Here is a 17,491-nt window from a genome sequence, read left to right as displayed (position 1 = left end):
CTCGAATAGCTCTGATGAAGAGACCGTGACATTTTTGTTCGAGGATGAAACAAAGGAAAGCAAAAGTTATTATTGTGTATAATTAAAATCCTTTCGAAATTGAAATTTAAAAGGATACGAGAGAGTTTCTCCAAAAATATACCACACGGCGATGACGAGTAATTTTCAAGGATGAAGGAAACAGCCGTATTGGAAAGCAGCAAGGATCTAAATTTTTAATGAACAAGCAAGGATTATGCGATTCCATAACGAGACTCGCTTGAGAAGTGCCTGAAAAACCATATAAAATGCATTGTCATTTAAATAGGATCCGTCGATGTTTATTCAGAATGCGGATTAGCGGGCGCTGAGAAAAAACTCAATAAACACAAGGCGGTGGCAGGAGCAGTATCCACGGCGAGCTAGAGAAAAAAAAAAAGGAAATTTTTCAAGTACGAGTGACGTAGAAAGGCGTGACCTGCATAGGAATGCAGCGAAGATTTTACTCTCTTGCAATGTATCAGTAAAGGACGACGCGCAACGGTACAAGCAATCTACTCGGGCGTGTACACGTGTAGCAGCTCAACGTTCGCGAACAGTTGTTTCGATCATGTGCGAATGAATTTTCGGCGAGCGTGCACAAGTTCTCAGGCTAAGGAGATGCTAACACGAATAGATTTACCCATGAAAAATAAATTCGTTATTGAACCGAGAAAGAAAGAAAAAGAAAAAAAAAATTGATTCAATCATCGGTTTAGTCCATTATCATCACTTTCACTCTTGTACGATCGCGAAATAAATAACGTCGAAAAATGGCATCAAGAGCAAAAGGACTGCGTTAGCTATCTGTATGACGTGCTCCTTTTTTATCATTTCATCTATCCGGGATCTGTCGTAAATGCATTATTAGACAGGCTATAAGGTCAAACGCTGAAACTTTCTTCCCTTTAAAAAATAAACAACAGAGTCAGGCTCTTACGGACGTCATTCGACCGCTTCCGGTTTCCTTTTTATCTTTGCTCTGCGCCTCGAGCGCCAACGTTTTACTTTCGCACCATTATAATACTGCCCTGCTCTCCGCGAGTATTATATATGATTGTCGGAAGCTCGAGCAGCGCTCGCGGGTCAAAACACACTTTTCTTTGTTTCTCACGCGTGAATGGGATTAGTGGAATAGAAATCTACGATTTTTGCGTACAGGTGTACTCGTTGAAAATCAATGAGCTCTGCTAGAGTATATCGGTAGTAGTAGTAAGCCACTCGAGCAACAATTGCGCGGCAAATTTCATCCTCCCCTCTTCTAATCGGGTGGAAGGGGCTGAAACTTAACGTACGACATCGCATCGGAATATATTGTGTACTATGAGCGTATGTATGCATAATAGAGGCGATGCAAATGCGCTTCTCTTTGCTTACGATCTTTCTCGCTCTCCATAACTCGGCCCTTATGAGCTTATACGTATTATCGATTCGTCAGCATAGAGAAGAAACTATAATAGGCATGCGATGCTGCTGCGACGCCTATATAGGCTGGCATGACCTATTTACAACGATGCGCTGCCGCTGCTGCTGCTGATGCTGCAGGGCAGCAATCGTGTGCCAAGACCTTATATATACCTGCTGCTCTTTTTTTTTCTGTGCGCCATTCCGAGTCGGGTCGTTGACCCAACGTGTATATTGAATTAGCCTTTTTTTTTGCTCGCTACTCGTAAAGTGGGCCGAGAGAATGACTACTCGCTTTGCGCGGAAAAGACTTATTACGAGTACAGACAATCCAAGATTTGGAGTGGAGATTAATCGCTCTCAATGAGTTCGCATAACAATTGAACGAGGAAGGCCGCGAAATTTCAAAATATATGACCAAACGGATCAGACTGCGATGGCCAGCGGACGAAATGTTCGTCAATAGTCACGGACTAGTGCGGAGATCATAGATAAATGGAATAGCGATGTCGCTGAAGAAGGAGTTGCAAAATTTGGGCTGCAGCTCGTGTGGCAAGCCAACCAAGCTCACCCCGGCGCCGAATCTCGAGAGCATCGTCGACAACAGAGTCGATAATCCCGTGCAGTTTTTTCGAGTCGGAAAGGTTAGATTCGCGACCGCTTTGTTATTGTACAGTGAGTGACGTAATTTTTTTCATCGCGCAGAAACGCGACGAGGAGGCGGCGGCCTTTCTGCAGGATGAGGCTGCCCGCCAGCACGCCAAGAGATTGGAAAAATTACGAAAGGAGGGAAAGAAAAAAGTATGCCTCATCAGCAAGCAGCAGGCGGATTGCCTGGAGAGACTGAGGAAATTCGCCGAGAGTGCGCCCGTGACTGGACTGCTTCCAGTGAGTTTTTTCCTCCAACGCTAGTACATCAGCAGCGAGCCCGCAAGATGATGCGTTATTTTTTTCACGTGCACGATCTTGTTTCGTTGAAAATCCGTCGCGTCGCGTCGTCCAGGCTCTTTGTTTCTGTAGCTCCGTCCGAGCTTGAGAACTGTATAAATACTGAATTTTCAGTAGGACTGGGAAAACGCCATGCGCAATACCATATCGCAGAGTCTGCGGGAGAAATTCCAAGATCTGCTCGAGGCCCAGATGAACGAGATCAAGGAGCGCTACTACGACGATATGCGCAGATTGAGCTTGCGGTGCATTTTGAACGACGGCTCGGGCGACTGTCTCGGCTTCAAGGATCCACCCTTCAAGCTCAAGGGAAAGACCGACAATTATCCGAAATTTTTATCCAACATGCACCTCTTGGAGTCTCGATTTTTTCTCTGGCATAAAGTGCTCAGGACGTTGCTGTCGAAATCCATCAGCAGAATGCCCGAGTACTTTGTCGATTTTAGCACGTACCGCGACAAGGGATTCGTCGAGTTCAAAGAGTAAGTCTCGATCGATTTTCCTTCTGGTCCCTTGAAAACTCGAAAACTGAGCTCGGAAAATTTAGTTTCGTCGAGATGAGCGACGACGACATGAAGAAAGGTACGGTACAGATATCAAAGTACTACCACGCCGACGCGAGCAGGCTCATGAGTCCGAAATCGCGAGCTTATCGAGATGTGCCGTTCAACAAGCTGTCGTCGTTTATCCGATGTTGCGATCGGTTTTTCGCGCTCAAACTCGTCGAGCGCATGGACGCGACGATGGATCGCTTGCTCGACGTCATGCGAGACCCTATGAAATCTCCGTTACTCGGGGTTAGTTATCTATACGGCAATAATAAACGGTCTTCCCAAATGATTATCCGATAAGTGTGTGTGTGTGTGTGTTTTTTTTCACGACACTAGTTGACGCTCAAGTGCGAGAATAACGACCTGTTCGTGAGCCCACCGATGCCAGAAGTCAAAGAGGTTTTTCACTCGCTACTCGAGCGAATCGGGCAATTGGCTCGCGACTTGCCGTCGATGGAGGTAGCGGCGAAAGTCAAGTTCGACGCTCGGGCCGCCGATTATCCCGAGTGGCGGATTCACGAGAAGCATCGCAAGCTCGCGGAGCTGCTCGACGCGGCCTACGCGCCCCTGGAGAAGTACGTCGAGGCCGTGCGGGAAAAGTTCAAAGGCGTCTTCGACGTCAAGGCCCAGGACGCGCAAGTCGAGAGCATCGTCGAGAGCAAGGACTTCAAGAGCTGCCTCAAGCAGTTCGAGAGATTCAACCGCTCGGTGGCCGATGTACACGGTATGGTGAGTGCACGACGAACGACCGATTGGCGAGCCTATCCGATTTGTGCCTCGTTGTTGCAATTGAATTATCACGATTGCAGACGAAAAATCAGTACTTTACCAATTGCAAGCTGTATCAAGAGGAGGCGAAAAACGGCTTGAAAAAGTACACGGAAGAGGTGAGAAAGAAGATAATAGGCGACTTGGTTATGAGGCATCAAAATTACAATCTGAGCATATGCGATGAATTCGAAGCGATAAAAAAAGAAGCTCTCGATATTCCCGCGGAAACAGGCCCGCTGCTGGAACTTGGTTACAAAATCACATTAACTTGCGTATTAAAAAATATCGACGCAGCCGAATCGAGCTTGATTATTCAACAGGTCGTAGGATGCTCTATATTCAAACGGTCGGACTGGAGGAGCTGCGCGCCAAAGTCAGCCAGTCGCTCTACATGCTCACCGCTCTGTTTGCCCTTACCCTGTTGAAAAAGAATCACTTGAACCTCAACAATCGCACGATCAATTGGTTCACCGAGATCAAGGACGTTTTCGAGAAAAATGGCACGCTGTACGAGCAGAAAAAGTTCGAGCTCGAGGAGCGCCTGCAGAACAGAATCCTCGCCCTCAAGAAGCCCGTGGAGGACATGTTCCCGACCATACTCATGCTCAACGGCATGGACGACGCGACGCGCATCGGCGAGTACATCGAGTTCATGCGGACGTTCGTCCGGGGCCTCGAGTACATGGACGCCAGCGTCAAGTGGATCAACTCCGAGGAGGATCTCTTTGGCTTCCCGCGCTCGACTTATCCGCGAATCGACGAGCTGCGCAACGAGATCATCTCGCCGTTTTACCAACTCATTTCGAAAGCCTATCAGTGGCAGCGAGACGTCGGCGTCTGGCTCGACGGGCCCTTTGAAAACTTGGACCCCGACGTCGTGGAGAAAAAGACCGGAGAGTACTTGCAGGACTTTACGAAGATCGGCAAAGCCTACAAGACCAAAATCAAAATGCAGTTGGCCATGAATTATGAATACACGTGAGTATGTTTTTCGCTTTTCCCGACGTCAATGACAACATTCAATGAACGGCGTACTCGTAGTTTTCCAGGTTCGGTCGACGACCCTGATCCGATGCAACACCCCGCGCCCATGAAACTATGCCATCAGCTCCTCGTCGACGTCAAATGGTTCAAAGTACCGGGCGGTCATTTTTTATGCGAATCTATCAAGTATCAAAAATAAATGCCCTCGTTATTTCTTCCCTAGAATTACGTGCCGATGGTGCAATGTTTTTGCAATTCGGCTCTGCGTCAACGGCACTGGGACGAAATGTCGGGCATCGCAGGTTTCGATCTCACGCCCAATGCCGGCACGACGATGCGCAAAATTATCGGCATGAATTTGAGCGACAATATGGAACTGTAAGTGAACCGTTTATCTTTTTAGTTTTTTTTTCTCTTTTTCGATAAAATTGAATGGCTCAGCTATTTATGCGGTGTACAGGTACGAGCAGATAAGCGTCGGGGCCACCAAAGAGCTGGGTTTGAAAGAGCAACTGGAGAAAATGGAAATCGAGTGGGACGACGTGTTCTTCTCGACGGCGCCCTTCAAGGACAGCAAAGTGACCATACTGACGGGCATCGACGACGTTCAGGCGATGCTCGAGGAGCACATCGTCAAAGTACAAGCGATGCGAGGCTCGGCCTTCGTCAAGCCGATCGCCGACGTGGTCAAAGAGTTTTACGAGCTACTGCTGAGAATTCAGATGACCCTCGACGAATGGATCAAGGTGCAGGTGCAGTGGATGTACCTCTTGCCGATATTCTCCAGCAAAGACATAGTCGCCCAACTGCCCGAAGAGGGCATCATGTTCGGCGAAGTCGATGGCACTTTCCGCAAGGCCATGCAGAGCGTGGCCCGCGAGCCTTTGGTCCGAGAAACAGCTGGCTCCGTAAGCTCCCTTATACCTTGACAACGTACTCTTTGATCGTACGCGACAATATGTAAAAATGTCCCTTTCAGGTAGGTCTCTACCAAGCCATGAAAATGTCTAACGAATTGATGGAGAAGGTAAACGACGGCGTGTCGAATTACCTCGAAAAGAAGCGGCTATTTTTCCCTCGATTCTTTTTCTTGAGTAACGATGACATGCTCGAGATACTATCGGAAACAAAAGATCCATTGAGAGTTCAGCCGCACTTGAGAAAGTGCTTCGAAGGCATCGGAAAACTAGGGTATTTCATCTTCGGCATAGAATACTGCACGTAATTTTGCCTAACGCGTAATGGTTTTTTTCCAGTTTCAATTCCGACCTCGAAATATATTCCATAATTTCCGACGAGAAGGAAGAAATAATGATTCACGAACTGATATCGACCGCCACTGCTCGAGGCTGCGTCGAGAGATGGCTCGTTCAAGTAACAGATGTTTGAATTGGCTCTTATCAGGATCTAATCGAGCGAATTCTAACGTTGATCAATTGATCGATCAGGTGGAGGAGCAGATGGTCGTGTCGGTGAGAGAAGAGGTGTCGATGAGCTACCGCGATTACGAACTGACCGATCGCGTCGACTGGGTGCGAACTTGGCCCGGTATGGTGGTGCTGTGCGTCTCGCAGATATACTGGAGCATGCAGGTGCAGGACGCCCTGGTGACTCACGTGGCCTCGGCCATGCTCAATCTCTACCAGAAGCTCAAGAATCAAATCATCGACGTGGTGAATTTGGTCAAAGGTATAGAGCCGGACGAATTAGCTCTCACGGGAGCGTACGACTCGCGCGAGTTCCGAGGCTATATTTTTTTCGTCGCTTCGTTCGACAGGCGAACTGTCGAAGCAGAACCGGGTGACGCTCAGCGCGCTCATCACCATAGACGTGCACGCGATGGACGTGGTCAAGTCGCTCATCGACAAGGCGATCGTCAGCGAGATGGACTTCGAGTGGCTCGCCCAGCTGCGCTACTACTGGGAGGACGACGTGATCGTTCGAATCATCAATGCCAGCGTGCCCTTTGGCTACGAGTACCTCGGCAACAGTCCGCGCCTCGTCATTACACCGTTAACCGACAGGTCCGTGCTGTACATTTTGTTTTTCCTCGAGCTACGGCGATGCATTACCCTCCGCGCGCTCCTGTGCAGATGCTACCGGACGCTCATCGGCGCCTACTCGCTGCATCTGAACGGAGCTCCCGAGGGCCCCGCCGGTACCGGCAAAACCGAGACGACCAAGGACTTGGCTCGGGCCTTGGCCGTCCAGTGCGTCGTTTTCAACTGTTCCGACGGCCTCGACTACAAGAATATGGGCAAATTCTTCAAGGGCTTGGCCTCCTGCGGCGCCTGGGCCTGCTTCGACGAGTTCAACCGGATCGAGCTCGAGGTCCTGTCCGTCGTGGCTCAGCAGATACTCTGCATCGTTCAGGCGGTCAGAGCCGGCGTCGAGACTTTCATATTCGAGGGCACCGAGCTCAGATTGAATCCCAGCGTCTACGTCTGCATCACGATGAATCCCGGCTACGCTGGCCGTTCCGAATTGCCCGACAATTTAAAAGTACTTTTCCGTACGGTAGCTATGATGGTGCCGGATTACGGCATGATCGGCGAAATTTTCCTCTACTCCTCGGGTTTCACCAACGCCCGAGTTCTGGCCATGAAAATCGTCACCACTTACAAACTTTGCTCCGAGCAATTGTCCTCCCAATCTCATTACGATTACGGCATGAGAGCGGTGAAGACCGTCCTGACGGCGGCTCAGAATATCAAGTTGAAATTTCCCGAAGAAGACGAAACCATACTTATGCTGCGTTCGATCGTCGACGTGAATCTGCCGAAATTTCTTGCCCACGACGTGCCGCTGTTTCAAGGCATCATATCCGATTTATTTCCCGGCGTTACGTTGCCCTCTCCAAACTACGATATCTTACTGAAAGCCGTCGGTACGGTTTGCGCGAACAAAAATTTGCAAATGACCGATGGTTTTATTTTGAAGATTGTTCAGACGTACGAGATGATGCTCGTCAGGCATGGATTTATGTTGGTGGGAGATCCTTGTGGAGGTGAGATACTCGTACGCTCATAACACAAAAATTTACAAGAGTTTCCGACGAGTATTATTGTTTTTCGCAGGCAAGACTACGGTGCTTCACACGCTGGCTGCGGCATTGGCTCTTATGCACGAATGGGGCGACGAAAACGGAGCACCTACAAAGTTTATGACGATCAATCCGAAATCCATAACGATGGGTCAGCTTTATGGTCAATTCGACCCGGTCTCGTCCGAATGGACGGATGGAATTTGTTCGGTGGCTTTTCGAAAGTACTGCACCGAGGACACGCCAGAGAGAAAATGGATCATTTTCGATGGGCCGGTTGACGCGGTTTGGATCGAGAACTTGAATACCGTTCTCGACGACAATAAAAAATTGTGCCTCACGTCCGGCGAGGTCATGCAGATGACCGGCGTCATGTCGATGATTTTCGAAGTGATGGATCTGCTGCAAGCGTCGCCAGCTACGGTGTCGCGCTGCGGCATGATTTACATCGAATCCCACGTACTGGGTTGGAGGCCCATCGTCAAATCATGGATCGATACGTCGAATCCCAGCTGGAGGGAGAATCACGAGGAGGTCATACAGGCGTTGATCGACTGGCTCATCGATCCTTGCTTGGAATTTGTGAGGAAAAAGTGCATTTGCACGCTTCACGCTGGTCAGATGAACCAGATTACGTCGACTCTGAGCTTGATCGAGATGCTCATGAACGACGCCGTCTCGATTAATGCTGGAACGCCGTACGACGCCAATATAGACGCCTGGCTTCAAGCTGCCTTTTTCACAGGCATAATATGGGGAATCGGTGGTACTCTGGACATCGAGTCTCGAAATAAATTCAACGAGTTCGTTTTTTCTATTTGGCGCGAAGAAAATCCTGACTATCCGCTACCTCCCGAGATCGTTGACACGATTCCCACTCCGAACGAGGGGATGATTCACGACAACGTTTACATATTCAAAGGTAGAGGAGCCTGGAAGTCCTTCGGCGAGATGGTTAAGCACGAGCCAATCGTCGAAGTCCAGAGTATCGGCCAAATGATCATACCAACGATCGACGTCCTCAAGTATCAGTACATGTTTCAATTACATATAAAGCACGGAAAACGTTTCCTGCTTTTCGGCAAGACGGGAACTGGCAAGAGTTTTTACATTCAAGACATGATGGTGAATAAATTGAGAGAAGATCAAGTGCTTCCGAATTTCATAACGTTTACCGCGAGAACTACTGCGGCCAACACCCAAGAACTTGTCATATCGAAATTGTTCAAACGTCGAAAGGGACATTATGGGCCTATTGGCAATGCTCAATGCGTCGTTTTCATCGACGACGTCAACATGCCCGCCAAAGAAGTTTACGGCGCGCAGCCTCCGATCGAATTGTTGAGGCAATTCTTCGACCACGAGCAGTGGTTCGATCTCAAGGAACCCGAAGTTGTTCGAATTTACAATACCATGTTCATTTGTGCAATGGCGCCGCCCGGAGGCAGTCGTCAGGAAATTTACCCAAGATTCTTGCGCCATTTCAATCTCTACGAGATAAGCGAGTTTTCCAACGAAAGCGTTTTTCGTATCTTTTCGACCATCGCCCAAATCGGCCTCAAGAGAAGAGGATTCGCTACGGATGTGAATAACACCGTGAACGCCATTGTAAACGCGACGATGTTCATATTCGAAAAAATACGATCCGAGCTCCGACCGACGCCCATGAAGTCTCACTATTTGTTCAATCTCAGAGACATTGCCCGCGTCATTACGGGCTTCGTCATGATCAGAAAAGAGTCGGCCGAGACCAAGGACAAACTCGCTCGCGTGTGGGTGCACGAAGTTTTAAGAGTCTTTGGCGATCGCCTAATCGATTCGGACGACTCAAAGTGGCTCTTTGGACAGATCAGAGAGACCACGGACAAAGTTTTGCGAGAGAATTTCGATGCTTTGTTCGAAGATTTGCCCAAGTACGGCAACAAATTGACGTATGATAGTTTGCAGCATTTGTTATACGGCAACTTCATGGACCAGGACGCACTTCCCGAGGATCGAAAGTACGAGGAAATACTTTCGATCGCAGACTACAAAAATGTAGCCGATATGTGCTTGGAAGAGTACAACAGCATCAACAAAAGCAAAATGGACATAGTTCTCTTTAGATACGCTCTGGAGCATTTGGTCAGGATATGCCGAATTCTGGTCATACCATCTGGAAGTCTTCTGATGGTGGGAGTTGGTGGCTCTGGTCGACAATCGCTCACCAGATTAGCTTCTAGCATCGTAGGTTGCAACATATTCCAACCAGAGATAAGCAGTTCCTACGGCTTAAACGAGTGGAGAGAGGATCTGAAAAAAGTTTTGAAAATTGCGGGAGGCGTCGGAAAAGACTCGACCTTTCTCTTTACCGAGGGTCAGATTAAAATGGAAGCTTTTCTGGGCGACATCGACGGTCTTTTGAATTCCGGCGAGGTCCCCAATCTCTATACCGTGGAAGAAAAGCAAGAAATCGTCGAGTTAACGAGATTGGCAGCACAAGGTGGAAATAGAAATTTGGACATTTCCGTTCTGTCGATACTTCGATTTTTCGTCAACCGTTGCAAGGAAAAATTGCACGTCATGCTGTGCTTCAGCCCGATCGGCGAGGCCTTTAGGATGAGGCTCCGAATGTATCCGAGTTTGGTCAATTGCTGTACGATCGATTGGTTTCAGATATGGCCGGAGGAAGCTTTGGAACAGGTCGCTTTGAAGAGTACGACGTCCATCAACGTGGACGAGGACGTACGAGTCAATTCGGTCATAGCTTGCAAATATTTTCACACTTGTGCCAAAGAACTGAGCGAAAAATTTTACAAGCTGCTCGGGCGAAAAACCTACATTACTTCGGCAGCATTTTTAGATTTGATCAAGGTTTTTGGTATGCTTATGAAGGAAAAGCAGGACGAAGTTACTTTGGCCAAGTAAAATTTTAACAACATTGATTCATATCAATAAAAGATCTGCCTACATTGTAGTTTTCTTTCATTTTTTTTCGTTTTAGGGAACGTTATGTCGGTGGTCTTGAAAAATTGGAATTTGCAGCCGAACAAGTTGCCCAAATGCAAGTGACCTTAACATCTTTACAACCTGAGTTGCAAAAATCTGCCAAATTAACGGAAGAAACGATGAAAATAATAGAAAGGGAAAATTTGTCAGTTGAAAAAGCGACCAAAGTCGTTAAAAAAGAAGAGGACGCAGCTCAAGATCAAGCCAAAGTGGCAGGAGCCTTAAAAGCCGAATGCGAAGCCGATTTGGCCGAAGCTTTGCCTGTACTCGAGGAAGCAATTGGTAAAAATTAACACAAAAGAATAAGGTGCTTTTGCTATAATGTACTCAAATTAGAAATCGCTTTCAGCTGCATTAAATACTCTCAAGCCCGCGGATATTACTTTGGTAAAGTCGATGAAAAATCCTCCAGAAGGTGTAAAGCTTGTCATGGCGGCAGTCTGCGTTATGCTAAACGTTCAACCCGATCGAGTTACCGATCCGAATACGGGTAAAAAGGTTCTCGAGTATTGGGCCCCAAGTAAACGCATACTCAGCGATATGAAATTCCTCGACTATCTCAGAGAGTACGACAAGGACAATATTCCAAACTCAACGATGCAGGTACTCAAGACGCTTAATTATAATTATAGCCATTTAAAAATTTATATTTTTTATTCCTATGACGCAGACGATAAAAAAAGTTTACTTGACGGACAAAAATTTCGAGCCTCACAAAGTGGCGAAAGCCTCGCAAGCAGCCGAGGGTCTATGCAAATGGGTCCGAGCCATGGTGCTGTACGACCGAGTCATCAAAATCGTAGCGCCAAAAAAAGAAAAACTCGCCGAAGCCGAGCGGATGTTCGAAGAGACGATGAATTTTTTAAACGCCAAACGCAAAATGTTGGCTGACTTGAATCTGAAATTAGCCAAGCTGAACGACCAGTTGACGAGGACGATTGATACGAAAATCGATCTGGAAAATCAAGTGACGCTATGTCGAAATAAGCTCATTCGAGCGGAAAAATTGATAAGGTAAAGGTCGCTTTCGTGCATTTTTTAACTCATTCCTCAAACGATTGGCAGGCATTTGCGTTTTCTGACGCGAATCGAAAATCAATGTAGTACTTGCGAGCGACCTAATTTTCATACGAAAGGGTCAACCGATTAACTTTTACGGATTAACTTTGATACTCGTGGGTTTTAGTCGCGATTGAATTTGCGTCGTGTTTGTTGTTTTGTTTGGTAGATCACAGCGAAACGCGCAGAGTCGTACAAGTCGTTAAAAAATTTAACGAATACACAAAAATAAAGAAAAAAAAGTGTTTTTTTTTCGGCTTTATATCACTGTGACCTATTTATATACTTTGCATGCAATGCTCTTAAAATAATAAACAACTCTCGACACTCGCGAGGAGTGCAGTTCAAGGTAGCGCGTACACAGGCTCGTGCGCACGCAAGTCCGATAGTACAAAAGCTTTCTGTTGTTTTCAAGTGGCTTGGGTGGCGAGAAGAGCAGATGGACCGAGTGCGCGGAGAATCTCGAGCTCGTCTACCAATGCTTGCCGGGCGACGTGCTCATCTCCTGCGCCATGATCGCCTACCTCGGCCCCTACACCAATGCCTATCGACTCGAGAGCCTGGAAAAATGGCTCGATTACGTCAGCCGGCTGAACATTCCCCGCTCCGAGCATTACAATTTCGTCGACGTTCTCGGCTCCGAGATCAAGATAAACTCGTGGAATATCTTCGGCTTGCCGAGGGACTCCTTTTCCACGGAAAATGCCATCATCATGGACAATACGAAGCGATGGAGCTTGTTTATCGATCCGCAGAGTCAGGCCAACAAATGGATAAGGAGCATGGAGAAGCAGCACGAGTTGGAGATCGTCAAGCTCACCGATAAGAATTACATGAAAATCGTCGAGCAGTGCATAGAATTTGGTAGGTAAACGTGCTGATAAACAATAAACATGGTAATTTTCCCGTTTTATTTATTCTTTTCATTTTTGTTTCGCGTCGTCTTCGCGGTCGCATCGATAGGCAAACCAATTCTGCTGGAAAACGTTGGCGAGGAGCTCGACGCGGCGCTGGATCCTATTCTGGCGAAAAATATCTACCTCGTCGCTGGCATCTGGTACATTACCTTGGGCGAGGCGGCTATCGAGTACGACATGCGCTTTCGCCTGTACATCACGACGAAACTGCGCAACCCTCACTACCTGCCCGAAGTATTCAACAAAGTGACGCTCATCAATTTCGCCCTGACCATCGAGGGCCTGGAGGATCAGTTGTTGGGCATCGTCGTGGCGGCCGAGCGACCCGACTTGCAGGAGAAGCGCGAGTATCTCATAGTGCAGGGCGCGGCGAACAAGAAAGCTCTGAAGCAAGTGGAGGACGACATTCTGCGCACTCTATCGATCGCCGGCGCCTCGATTCTCGAAGACGAGGAGGCCATCGAGATACTCGACTCGTCGAAATTACTCTCGACCGAGATAATCCGCAAGCAAGAGGCCGCGAAAGAGACCGAGACGAAGATCGAGGCTTTTCGCCAGAGCTACCGGCCCATAGCCAAGCACAGCTCGGCGCTTTATTACACGGTGACGGATTTGCCGAGCATCGATCCGATGTATCAATACTCGCTCGTTTGGTTCATCAATCTCTACAAGATATCGATCGAGACCGCCAGCAAGAGTCACATACTCGAGAGGCGATTGGCCTTTTTGAGCAAAACATTCACTTACAATCTTTATCAAAACGTCTGCCGCTCGTTGTTCGAGAAAGATAAGGTGAGTATGGCGGAGCTTTAGCTTTTTGAGCTTTCTTTTCCCTTCGGCGTTTATCGTGTGTATTTGCATCTCTTTCGGCAGTCTATTTATTCCTTCATCCTTTGCACGACGATACAACAAGCGAACGGCGAATTGCCGCGCGAAGAGATGGGCTTTTTCCTCACGGGTGGTATCGTTCTTCAACCGACGACGAGCGAAGCCAATCCGTGCAGCCATTGGCTCTCCGACAAAGCCTGGGACGAGATCAGACGCGCACCCAACTTGCCGTCGTTCAAAAATTTTACCGATGAATTTATCAACCCAGCCAAGGCTCAAAAATGGCAAGCCTTTTATGACTCGACGAATCCCGAAAAGGAGCCTTTGCCCATGCCTTGGCAAAACGACCTCACGGAATTCCAGAAGCTAATAGTCATGAGAATGATTAGACCCGACAAAGTCTTACCCAAAGTGAGTCGTTGCCTCGCAAAGTGAATTGCGCGAATCGTTCGAATTTTAGCCGATGCATCTCTTTGCAGGTGGTTCAATACGTGCGAACGACGATGAACGAGAGCTTCGTGACCCCACCACCGTTCGACATAGCCCGCTCGTTTGCCGATGCCAATTGCCTCATACCTCTAATTTTCATTCTATCTCCGGGCTCGGATCCGATGAGCGCGCTCATCAAATTTGCCGATCAGTCGGACTACTCGTCGAAATTTTTCTCCATCTCGTTGGGGCAGGGTCAAGGGCCGATCGCTCGCGAGCTCATCGAGCAAGCTCAAGCCGACGGCTACTGGGTGTGCTTGCAGAATTGCCACTTGGCCGTCTCTTGGATGGCGGAGCTCGAGAAGATATGCGACGATCTCGACTGGACCAATACGAACATGAATTTTAGGCTTTGGCTAACGAGCTATCCGTCCGACAAGTTTCCTATTACTGTCTTGCAAAACGGCGTTAAGGTAAAAACATTTGATCAATGCAAATTTCATAAATCGAGATACCGAATATGAAAAAAAATAATAATAATAATAAATGAAAAGATGACAAACGAGCCACCTACCGGAATCAAGCAAAATCTTATGAGATCTTACACTTCTGAGCCGGTAAAGGATCCAGAGTTTTTCGACGGCTGCCCAGAGAAAGACAAAACTTTTACGCGATTGCTCTATGGGCTCTGCTTCTTCCACGCTGTCGTTCAGGAGAGAAGAAATTACGGGGCTCAAGGCTGGAACATACGATACGGTAAAATCACTCGGTTACAAGCGGACAGGCACAAATATGCTCAATTTATCCCCTCGCCCAACAGGTTTCAATGAATCAGATTTTCAAATATCGGCGCAGCAGCTGCAAATTTTTATCAACGAATACGACGAGGTGCCGTACAAAGCGATTCTCTATCTGACCGGCGAATGTAATTACGGAGGCAGAGTGACGGACGACAGAGATCGGCGCTGCCTCAATACGATTCTCAATGATTTTTACAACGACAGCGTGGTCAGCGACAGCGATTACAGCTTCTCGGAATCCAGCCCCGAGTACGCGCTGCCGCGAAGGTAACGTCATTGCGAGGCATCCGCCAGCGAGTCGCGCGAACAAAGAATAAAATGCGTAAATTCGCCAGATTCGAGTACAAAGACTACATCAAGCAGATCGAGTCGATTCCGGACAATCCACCGCCCCAAGTTCTCGGACTGAACATGAACGCCGGCATCACTCGCGACCTCGAGATCTCCAAGAACTTCTTCGACTCGCTCGCTCTGCTACAGGTGCGTATGTCGTGCTGCCTACTCGCGAGCGCACTAACTTGACCATAGTCGTTGCGCGCGATATACATCGCGGTATAGGGTGGAGCGAGCATACTCGACGCGTCGAAACAAGACGAGGTACTGTTGACGATGAAGGCCGACATATACGACCGGCTGCCGGACTCGTTCGATCTCGAGGAGGCTCAGAAGGCCCATCCGGCCTCGTACCTCGAGTCGATGAACACCGTCCTCGTGCAGGAGATGGAGCGCTACAATCGGCTGCTGCGCGAGATCAAGACCTCGCTGAGTCTGCTGGAGAAGGCCGTGAGGGGATTGATCGTTATGACGCCCGATTTGGAGGTAACGCACATCGGATGCGTGCGTGCCGAGCTAATTGCATCGGCCTCGCGAGCGCTCGCATCTCCACACAATGGCCCGCGCCTACGCAGCGCCGCTCAATTTTTTTCTTTCTTTCTCGCTTTTTTCTCGCATCAGACTCTCTGCGCCCACATGCTGGCCAACAAGATTCCACCTTCGTGGCGACGAGCGAGCGCCTACCCCAGCCTCAAGTCGCTCATGGGCTTCGTGCAGGACTTTATCGAGCGCATGAACTTCTTCCAGGATTGGTTCGAGCACGGCAAGCCCGCGGTATTCTGGATCTCGGGCTTCTCGTTCGTGCACGCCTTCCTCACGGGCGCGGCGCAGAACTACGCGAGGAAGTACAAGATATCCATCGATCTGCTGGACTTTGACTTCGAGGCCTTGCCGTACTTCGCGACGCAGCGGCCGCCCGACGACGGCGTCTACGTGCGCGGCATGTTTCTCGCGGGCGCCAGGTGGGATCTGAAATCGATGCGGCTCGACGAGGCGCTGCCCAAGCAGCTACACGACCAGATGCCTCTGGTCTGGATCAAGCCGTGCTTGCGCGCGAGCATCGAGCCGAGGGGCCGCTACGTCTGCCCGCTCTACATTACCTCGGAGCGCTTCGGCACCCTCAAAACCACCGGCCACTCCACCAATTACGTGCTCGATATTCTCATCGATACGCATTTGCCGGTGAGCCATTGGATCAAGCGCGGCTTGGCGCTGCTCTGCCAGTTAGACGACTGAAGCTGCTTGCGATCGATCGATCTGTCAATTTTTCTAATGCGTCAGAAAACACTATTCTGGCTTTGGCATTGCTACCAGTAATAAATATATGTATCTAATGTATAGTATTATTATCAGATGTTTCATTGAACGTAACTCTATTTCTCCGTCAAAGTAATGTTGTTCTACAAAAAATTTGCAACGTCCTCGAGAGATTTATTAATATCGTAACTAAGCATCAACACCTTGTACGCTCGCAAATAAATATTTTTTACCTCCGCTGAAATCATAGGATTATTATAAATATTCTGAACTCGTTTACTCGTCGGTTCATTGCTATAGCTCAAACACATAAAACCGTTGAACACAATTTATTTATCAAAAAGTCGGTAAATTATTCATTGCGAGCAATGTCAAACTTTTTTTTAGTAAAATTTCTCTTTGAATAGTTTGGTTGGGCTCATTAAAAATAATTAGACATTTATAATGCACGAACTATCGACAAACGTGCTCTATATATATGCCTTTTTTGCAATGTTGAATATTAAAAAGTAAAAAATATTCCACTTTAGTTGACAGTACAACTATAGCAAAGCTATAAATCGCAGTTCATAAGATGATTGCAGGAGCAAGTCTATTGCGTATAGGGCGAATTTGTCATTGCGCAAAAACTCGCGACTCTCCTACTTTAAAATTTTTTAAACATTACCTGCACTCCAAGCGCCATATCTTTGAGAGTCACTGGACAAATAAGGAGTTGCGCGCGCACTCGGCAGAAGACATAGACCATAAGCACAGTGCACGGAGTGACACTTTTCGGCATTTCATCTCTAATCTGTCGGACAGCTCCCGGTTGTTCGCTCTCTGCAAGTAATAAAGTGCACCATTTACGCTGCAATCTGCTTCTTGATTAATGTAAACCTATTATGAGCATATTAATCAGGAAGAAAAAACAGTTGCTCTAGTGACGTAAGGATAAAATTGTAGATAAATTTGAAAAAATAATTCATATTACTGAAAAAAACATGCTTTGACATTTAATGAATTAATTATTGTATGACTTTCGTGGAAAAAATGTCGTCTTTGCTCCGTTCGTTATTGCAATTTTAGTATTGTTAAGCAAAAGCACAGGTTATTACTAAAAATGTAAGGTTCTTGAAAGCTCTTCGATTCTCTTTAAACGATCAGTGTAGAAAATCCAAA

At 47.7% G+C, this 17,491-nt stretch overlaps 1 protein-coding gene across 1 annotated transcript; it reads left to right on the top strand.

Annotated features, from left to right (window-relative positions):
- Window positions 1-1,928: 1,928 nt before the first annotated feature.
- LOC106651332 (dynein heavy chain 7, axonemal) lies at window positions 1,929-16,309 on the top strand. Its single transcript, XM_014369773.1, has 28 exons — window positions 1,929-2,066; window positions 2,128-2,310; window positions 2,488-2,852; window positions 2,918-3,167; window positions 3,258-3,650; window positions 3,731-3,941; window positions 4,013-4,670; window positions 4,734-4,827; window positions 4,900-5,054; window positions 5,137-5,584; window positions 5,656-5,867; window positions 5,933-6,050; window positions 6,125-6,385; window positions 6,471-6,700; window positions 6,770-7,683; window positions 7,754-10,622; window positions 10,703-10,989; window positions 11,057-11,310; window positions 11,378-11,721; window positions 12,182-12,630; window positions 12,730-13,475; window positions 13,557-13,922; window positions 13,991-14,413; window positions 14,495-14,696; window positions 14,761-15,007; window positions 15,076-15,220; window positions 15,299-15,559; window positions 15,695-16,309. Exons 1-28 carry the CDS (start codon window positions 1,929-1,931, stop codon window positions 16,307-16,309), a joined length of 11,838 nt encoding a protein of 3,945 aa, XP_014225259.1.
- The last annotated feature ends 1,182 nt before the right edge of the window (window positions 16,310-17,491 follow it).

The sequence above is a fragment of the Trichogramma pretiosum genome, unplaced genomic scaffold (genome assembly GCF_000599845.2).
Source record: "Trichogramma pretiosum strain Unisexual culture from Peru unplaced genomic scaffold, Tpre_2.0 scaffold9, whole genome shotgun sequence".
In the NCBI taxonomy this organism is placed as follows: Eukaryota; Metazoa; Arthropoda; class Insecta; order Hymenoptera; family Trichogrammatidae; genus Trichogramma; species Trichogramma pretiosum.
Note: the sequence above shows the minus strand (reverse complement) of the source record. Positions and strands in the feature narration are given on the sequence as shown.

Coding starts and splice junctions, on each gene's coding strand:
- LOC106651332 (XM_014369773.1), top strand. CDS start 1,929: ATGTCGCTGAAGAAGGAGTTGCAAAATTTGGGCTGCAGCTCGTGTGGC. Junction 2,067..2,127: donor AGTTTTTTCGAGTCGGAAAG/GTTAGATTCGCG, acceptor TTCATCGCGCAG/AAACGCGACGAGGAGGCGGC. Junction 3,168..3,257: donor TGAAATCTCCGTTACTCGGG/GTTAGTTATCTA, acceptor TCACGACACTAG/TTGACGCTCAAGTGCGAGAA.